The sequence below is a fragment of the Nipponia nippon genome, unplaced genomic scaffold (assembly GCF_047370975.1).
Source record: "Nipponia nippon isolate SJK-2023a ecotype South Korea unplaced genomic scaffold, ASM4737097v1 scaffold_9, whole genome shotgun sequence".
Taxonomy (NCBI): domain Eukaryota; kingdom Metazoa; phylum Chordata; class Aves; order Pelecaniformes; family Threskiornithidae; genus Nipponia; species Nipponia nippon.
In genome coordinates, this window is record NW_028262413.1 from 7803314 (window position 1) to 7811072 (window position 7759).

Here is a 7759-nt window from a genome sequence, read left to right on the forward strand (position 1 = left end):
CAACTGCAATAGGATCTTCCACTCTTCCTACCATCGTTTTGACATCTGCAAAGCTAAGAGAGGAAGCAGTTACAAATGTAATGCTTTGCTCATGTGCTGACTTTCTTGTCAATAGCTAGCAAAAATGTCATTTTAAGGGAGAGGCTACTTCAGTTAAAGATGTTCCCAAAGTTATAGTCCTTACAGTTTTCATGGTTATATTACTGCTTCACCGCAGTCGTTTGTATCCTTATTCCTTCTCCCTGTAACCCTCTTGTTCTACTAAAACACAAACTAAAATTTTTGGCTGCTTTACTATTACGCAACTGATTCTTTTCACCTTTGAATCAAATACAGAAGTCTTAAAAAAGCAAGCACAGAATCAACATTAGTTCTCTCTGTTCACAGCTCTTGGCCCTGCTTTGCTATTAAATATTGAACGCTGTATACAGAGTCAAGTAAAGGAACAAAGCATATTACAAGAGATCACCAACTGTATCATACATTTAATAAATGAATTGGGATCCATACACCAAAACAGAACGTCTTTTACATAATGAAGTGGAAAGTAAAAACACTACCTCTCTCGCTAGTAATTTTTTTACCTACAGTATACCAAGTTATACAATATATTTATAGGTTACTTCCAAAATGTTTTAAACATCTAAATTTTGCGTTCCTTGCATTAAAAAAATTACATATTAATTACTCTGGAAAGTTTCTGAACTCTGTTTAGCAGCAAATCTCCTTTCTTGATGGTTTCTTGGTACTGCCAGTTCTTGCTATCGGGCCTAGGAATTGTGGGGGGAAAAAAAAAAAGGTTTAGAAGTGAGAATATGTTTTATACCAAACCACTTACGTTTCTGTAGTAAGTGTCATCAAAACGTATAGAATTCAACTGGGCCGTCAAAAACGATTCCTAGGAATTGTTAGCATACCTGTTAGTTTCTACAATCTCGTTTACTTTGTCTATTTTGCAGTGTAATCGCCCAGCTGCAATAAATCTTGAAAGCTCCCTAAGGAAAAAGAAAAGTGCGTTAAATCATGTTTCACCAAGGACTTGCAGACTTAGCAGTGCTGAACCTGCTACTACAAAACAACATTGTCACCACACTGTATTTCTGAAGCAACAGCCTATGTATTTTCACAAGGTATCATCTTATGCATCCTCATCTTATTAAAGCTTGGACGTTACACACAAGAATAATCATTCTCGCGACCTGAATACAAAACGTCGTAGTATTTTCTTCTCATGCCAAAGTGTGATACTTGAGTTAGTGAAATTTATCACTTGGCTTAGCATCAGCTACTCTTCAAATTCAAAGGTCACAATCATGTAGCGTGCCTATTCGGAATTTATCCTGATGGAAATTTCTTCTTGCCAGTCAGTTCATTAGAGAAGTCTCTTAATAGTTCCCTACTCTCCAGGAGCTCTAAATATGCTGCTTTTTAAAAATTATTATTTTGCTTAATCAACTGGTGGTCTACAGCACATTACTGTAGAAGAAAATATTCCTGCGATCAACAGTAAGACAAGTTCCAACTATTAATAAATTACTGGGAAGCATAAGAACTAGCATGACTTTAAAACATTTACCTTTGAATTGAATGGTATTTGGTTTCTCTTGAAACACCTATTAATTCATTTCTGAATATTTCAAGCAGTATTCATATTTCCGTAACACTTTTCTATGTCAGAAAATCTGAAACTTCTCTATGAAAGAAGAATGACTCTTAAGGCATTTGAAACAAAGCGTTTCACACACACAGAGTAAAAGTCAGTTTCTCACTTCACGTTAGTTCTCATTATGATCTAAATCTGTTGGTTTTACACTAGAAAAGAACTGCAAATTGAGAGCACAGTGTGTGTTTGACTTAAGCAGAAAACATCAGATCCTGTCCATATACCAGAAAGCAAGCAAAACTAAATAAGGAGACTTGTACGATACATAAAATGTGTGGATCCCTAACGTTGTAACAGTTAAGTTTTCACATAGTTGTGAACTAAGTCATCCTCTAAAATCTTAAGTTTCATACACATGAAGGTCAACAGATACAGCAGTATAAAGAACAAAGTTATTAATAAAAGACTAGTTTCTCATATGGTGTTTAGGGTGGAAGAAATACTGGAAAAAGTTGTCATGAGGGATGGCAATCGGATTATTTTCTTTACCGAAACATAAAGGTTCACTTAAATTTAGCCAAGCTCTTCCATAGGAACATAACTTGGCATGTTTAGAATCAAAGTAGAACAAAGACTTTTATTCATAATGGGATTATTATAAATAATTAAAAGGTGTAAAGTGAGATCTTTATGAACTTAAAAAGCCGAATAACTTACTGATCTATGAATTCTACACTGACTCCAAATGCTTCCGCCATGTATCCTAATGTCAATGACCGGTAAGACTCTAGGAGCTGGCTATAGGCATGAATTCTCATTTCCCGTACATAGTATCGATAGTGAGGTGCAAACAGCCAATCTTTTTTCATCTCTTGCTCTACAATAGCTGAAAAGGAAAAAAAAAAAAAAGAAAATGAGTCAGTAATCTCTAAGAAATGTAAAATATCAGTTATGTAAATAAAGCACATAACAGCAGTTAATAAGTAATCAGTGTGAACATAACTATCGTATTCTTGCATACTTCAGGATATGAAAGCTATTCTACACTAAAGAGAAGTAAATTCGTATAATCTGTGTAATTTCTAGAGCCAGAAGCAGTAAACAATATTGTGGCAAAGCTGATGACCCCGTTTGTCAGCAGAGAATACTTCTTTTGGGGCGTGAGCCAGTCTCCCCTCTGCTGCAGGGGGACCACCCCACTGAAGGCAGGCGTGGGGAGCCGCGGTCACACAGGAGCAACGTGGTGCTGGGAAACAAGCAGTGCTTGGTACCTAATTACTTGAAGAAACGTTGTTACCAAAAGCTGGGTAAGGAAATAAGATTACCTTTCTGGTACTAGCTCTTAAATTAGTTACAAGGATTTCTAGGCACTGAAGTGACTTTTTCTCCTGACAGTTTTAGTTCTCAGCTAGCGATAAGGCCAGCGATTGAAAAATGTTGCCCCTAGCTCTTAATCTCATCAGGCCTAGTTTTCCACAAAACGAAGGGTTCTTTTTTGCTTTCTCTCAATATCTTCTTTTCTTGTATTCTAAACCTCACAGAAGGAACACAAGCAGTCTGAGAACTGGCAAGAATGAGTTTTCTGAAAAGCTTTTTTTCAGTGTCACCCTTTAACAGAGCAACCAGAGCAGAAAGCCAGTGTAACACCAACCATGAAAACTTTCCCTGTAGTATCTTTTACGGTCGAGATTTCAGGGTCTTTAGACTACAAGTCCTATAACTTCTTCCAAAGATAAAACCCTTCAAAGCTTTTTCGTCTGACCTGGCTCTTCAGGCAAGACAGTGCTCCATAGCCATTTGAAAATGCTTTTCCACCTCATCAGATGGGACCTTTCAAAAAGCTCACTGTATGCAAAGGTTGGTTTGTTTGAAAAATCAAACAGCAGCAAATTTTAGGTCGCTGTTTAAAAAAAAAAAAACAAAGAAATCTCTATTTTTTTTCCTGCATGAAGTAGCTTTAGTTCTAGATTGTAGCTACTCCACAGAAGTTGTGCATGATCTGACATAAATAATTGAAGCACCTGAAACAGCGTTGTAGGAAAAAACACAGCCTTACCTAATGACTGGAAAAAGGCTGCATAACGGCATTCATAAAGAGAAAAGAGATACTGTCGTACAGCTGGCAAACTGTGTAACACCTCCAGAATCTCTGCTCCTTTAATAACCTGAAAGCAAACCAACAACATGTTTAAATACCATCACTTTCACCCTAGAGGTGAGCAGGTTAAAGAAAGGCTGTGTCTGTTTCAGCTGGTGTTTTCATCTGCTTTCCTTACCTTTTCCCTAAGGTCAGGCCTGTCTAATGCAATCATGCTGACATAGACCGTGTACGTTACAAATGTTTTGTAATCCATAAGTTCATAGGATGTAAACGTTGAAACTGTATCAAGGAAGAGCTCTGCTGCTTGTTTGAAATCTCGGATAGCTACACAGTAAAGGCCCTGGTACACTTTGAGACGATTTCTCCTGTCCCAGTCTCCTCCTTCTTCTATTAGACTTAAAATAGAAAAAAAGAAATATTTACTTACGTAAATGTATTATGTAATAAGTTATATGAAACAAGTACAGTAACTCAACTGATACCATGCGATTAGAGAAAGAATAATTTGTTTTATGTTACAGCTTGTTGAAACAGTCCAGGCTTTGTACACCTGTCAGGGGTAGGGAAGTGGCTTCCTTGGGACAGGAGAGGCCAGACGCTTTTGCACAGTGCAAGTTTCAGCTGAAAGGAAGAGTTTAAAGCCTTTAAAGTCGTGACAACTGTCTTTTGAGATGTGCACGCAAATGTTACTGCCAACCTTGGCTGTGGCAACATATCGTCGGTCTCTTCTCCCTAGTAACAAGCGACAGGACAAGAGGAAACGGCCTCAAGCTGCGCCAGGGGAAGTTTAGATTGGATATTAGTAAAAACTTCTTCATGTAAAGGGTAGTCAGGCACTGGCACAGGCTGCCCAGGGAAGTGGTTGAGTCTCCATCCCCGGAAGTATTTAAAAGAAGGGTAGACGTGGTGCTTGAGGACATGGTTTAGCGGTGGACTTGGCAGTGATAGGTTAACGGTTGGACTCGATGATCTTAAGGGTCTTTTCCAACCTTAACAATTCTATGATTCTATTCTATGATTTCCACTGCCTATGCTGCTAAAATCAAAGCCATCCAACTAGCAGCATAGAAAAAATTTAGAAGTTGCCGCTTTTCAAGAATCACATTAACACAAAATTGATGTGGCTATAAGCAGGACCGCAGGCCAAGACAAAATCTGCTGAAAAGGCAACACAAAAAAATCATTGCCCAGGGAACATGATAACTGGGAAGACCCTCTGCCCTGGTGTCTCAGCACCAGCAAAGAGACTGGAAACCGCACCTTGCTACAGGAACCACTGAAGTTCAGAGTGCTGGGAGCACAGAGACACTGAAGCTCACAGTGGAAACGAGGGAAGGAGAGCTGCACCAGAGCACACCGGGCTGACACTGGGCTCTTGAGGCTAGAGGAAAAGCTGGCACTTCACAGAGCCAGCTGGGTGGCACCGGCAGCAGCTGGATTCAGCTGGCAATCGTACGATCTAATCACGCCCAAAGTTATTTGTCTTCCAACAGCTACAGAACTGAAAAGTGGGAGCAAGGGGTGAGCTACAAATTAAAATCAAGTCAGCTGCTAGAAAATAGCTGACACAAAACATGAACTTTTCTTTTCTCTTCCCCCTCATAAAAAAAATCCAGGAACAGGAAGCTCTCTAGTACAAGGTAACACCCGCCCATCACTGTGATTCTGCCTCAGAACCAGTCTTAGTCATGTCTTGACAGCAAGGTACTTATCTTCCACGCCTTTTGTTACGGTTTGTCTCAAAAGTGCTTTAGTGCACTCAAACAACCCAAGCAGTACCTTTTTGCCTTTTCAATGTTCCGTGTGATGAGGTCATTATCCATATAAAACAAGCCAATCCTTAACAGATAGAACACGATATCCAGACGATGTCCCAGTGCCACAGTTTTGTCATAAGTCTTGCGGAACGCAGTCAGAGCTCCCTCCTAGCAAGACAGTATTTTCTACTATAAGAATGTTAAAAGCACCTAGAATATTTACAAAATGTCTGTCATAAGTACACGTGTTGTCTTCTGCTGACAGTCGTGACTTTGTTAGTTTCCCACAGAACTTTAACATTATGCATTCTGAATAATCTTCAAGCATCAAAGTTTAAATCAAGTTAAAAGAGCCAATCCTCATAAATCTTTTAAATCTAAGGACTATGAAAATCTACTCTGTAACTTGAAATTAAGTGGCACTATGTAAATAGTTTAGAAAAGACTAAAGACACAAGGAAATTGAAAGATAACATCTGCAAATGGAAAATAACTTTTTCCCTTTTCAAGAAAAAAATGTTTTATTTTAAGGCCTGCTTGTTTTTTTTCGAGATAATTTAAATTTCTGTAACCCCCTCCCCTATCTCCCACCCGTGTCTGAGTTGTGCCATAGAGAAAAAGCACTGTAAGTCACGCAGCTTCCTCCCTATGAACGGCGCTCACTGGAACCTGCCTAGCTTAAGAGGATTATGATGCAGTGTTTTTAACGTGAAAGCCTCTGCCATGAACCAACCTTGTCCCCGATCCTGCACAGGTACTCAGCTTTGGCCATCATTGCATCTCGGATTTCACTCTCCCCCAAGATCTTTTCCGCATCTTCTAATTCGTTGTCGAGACGTTTCAGTTCTTCCTCATTAGCTTTCTTCATTTTGTTCAACAGATCCATGTCTATCTGCCATTCGAGAGACTTGCAGAGTGCTTCATAATACGGAGCCATATCTAGAAGAAAAGCAGGAAGGCTTCTGCTATTAATCGCTGCAACGAGCGTGTGCGTGTTTCTAGAGCAGAGCACTGAAGGACAAGATCGTCAATGCCAGCCACGTCCCTTCTACAATCAGGTACCTATTAAATCCAGACATTACAGAGCCAGTGTTTCAGCAGCCCTTGCCTGTCACGCTTCTTTTTACTGATTCTTTACTACCACTGCTCTCTTTACACCCCTCCCACTTGCACTTCCCTGACTATTTATCTGACCCTGAGCGCAGTGGACCCCAGTGCTCAACTTTTAAAACACCAGCATGATGTAACAGCGGCCACAGCTGGGGACAAGGCACCTTACCGATATGTCCAACCCCCCATTCCCCCTCCCCGTTGCTCTCGGACTGTCCATGCCCCGGGGGCAGCCTGATGCCCTCCCGCTGGGAAGCACGTACACACACACCCACACACCCACACCCCTCGGTAACCGAACACAGTCAGACCGGCTCCCTGCCTACACAGGCCGGACAGACAGACAGAGCCGCCCCAGCTCCACGGGGGACGGACAGACACACACACACACACACACACACACCCCCCGCAGGCCGCACTCACTGTGGAGCCGCACGGCCGCCATCAGCTCGTCGCGCGCGGCGGGGTCAGGCGCGCGGGGCCGGAGGCTGAGGAGGAAGCGGAGCTGGGCGATGCGGAGGTCGGGGTTCTTGGGCAGCCCCTCCTCCTCCAGGTTCTCCAGCGGCATGGCGGCAGGACGGGACCGGGACCGGGACCGGGACCGGGACGGGGCGACGGGGCGGCTCGGCAGCGGGCAGGCGGCGGCGCGGCCCAGTGACTCAGCCGCGACGGGCGGAAACGGCGGCGCGCTTCCGCCTCGCAGCGCCCCCTGCCGCCCCGGAGGCCTGCGGGTGCTGCTGGGGGGGCCGCGCGTGCGCAGCGCCGTCCATAGGGGTGGGCGCGCGCAGGCTGTAGGGCTGCGGCAGCCGTGGCTATAGGTGCATGGGCACGGTGCGGGCTGTAGGGGTGGGCGTGCACCGTGCAGGCTGCTGAGGCTGTGCACCTGGTGCAGGCTGTGGGGGCTGAGCAGGCACAGGCTGTAGGCGCCCAGTGCGAGCTATAGGGGCTGCAAACGCACTGGCTGTAGGAGCTGGGCACGCACAGTGCGGGCTGTAGGGGCCGTGCACGCGCAGTCTATAGGGGGCAGCGGCGCAGCGCTCCGGTGCCTCCCCCGTGTGGCCGAGCGGTGCCCGCGGCCCGCCTGCCCTCGCCCTCGGCCGCGGCCGGGGCCGGTTCTGCTCGGCTCATGGCATCGGTCATAGAGTCGTTGAGGTTGGAAGGGACCCCTGCGGTCACCCAGCCCGCCCT

The 7759-nt window shown here is 44.0% G+C and overlaps 1 protein-coding gene across 1 annotated transcript; it reads right to left on the reverse strand.

Annotated features, from left to right (window-relative positions):
* Positions 1-465: 465 nt before the first annotated feature.
* Positions 466-7271, reverse strand: PSMD6 (proteasome 26S subunit, non-ATPase 6). The gene is made up of 8 exons (XM_009469869.2): positions 6995-7271; positions 6195-6400; positions 5484-5629; positions 3880-4099; positions 3660-3768; positions 2321-2489; positions 918-995; positions 466-770 (listed from the first exon to the last, which is right to left on the reverse strand). The coding sequence occupies exons 1-8, from the start codon at positions 7137-7139 to the stop codon at positions 674-676; spliced, it is 1170 nt and encodes a 389-aa protein (XP_009468144.1). The 5' UTR covers positions 7140-7271; the 3' UTR covers positions 466-673.
* Positions 7272-7759: the final 488 nt, after the last annotated feature.

Excerpts from the sequence above, each read along its gene's own strand:
- PSMD6 (XM_009469869.2), bottom strand. The coding sequence starts at position 7,139 with ATGCCGCTGGAGAACCTGGAGGAGGAGGGGCTGCCCAAGAACCCCGAC. Across the intron at positions 4,100-5,483 it reads AACATTGAAAAGGCAAAAAG|TCTAATAGAAGAAGGAGGAG; the intron begins GTACTGCTTGGG and ends TTCTATTTTAAG. Across the intron at positions 996-2,320 it reads AGTGTAGAATTCATAGATCA|GGAGCTTTCAAGATTTATTG; the intron begins GTAAGTTATTCG and ends CTTTTTCCTTAG.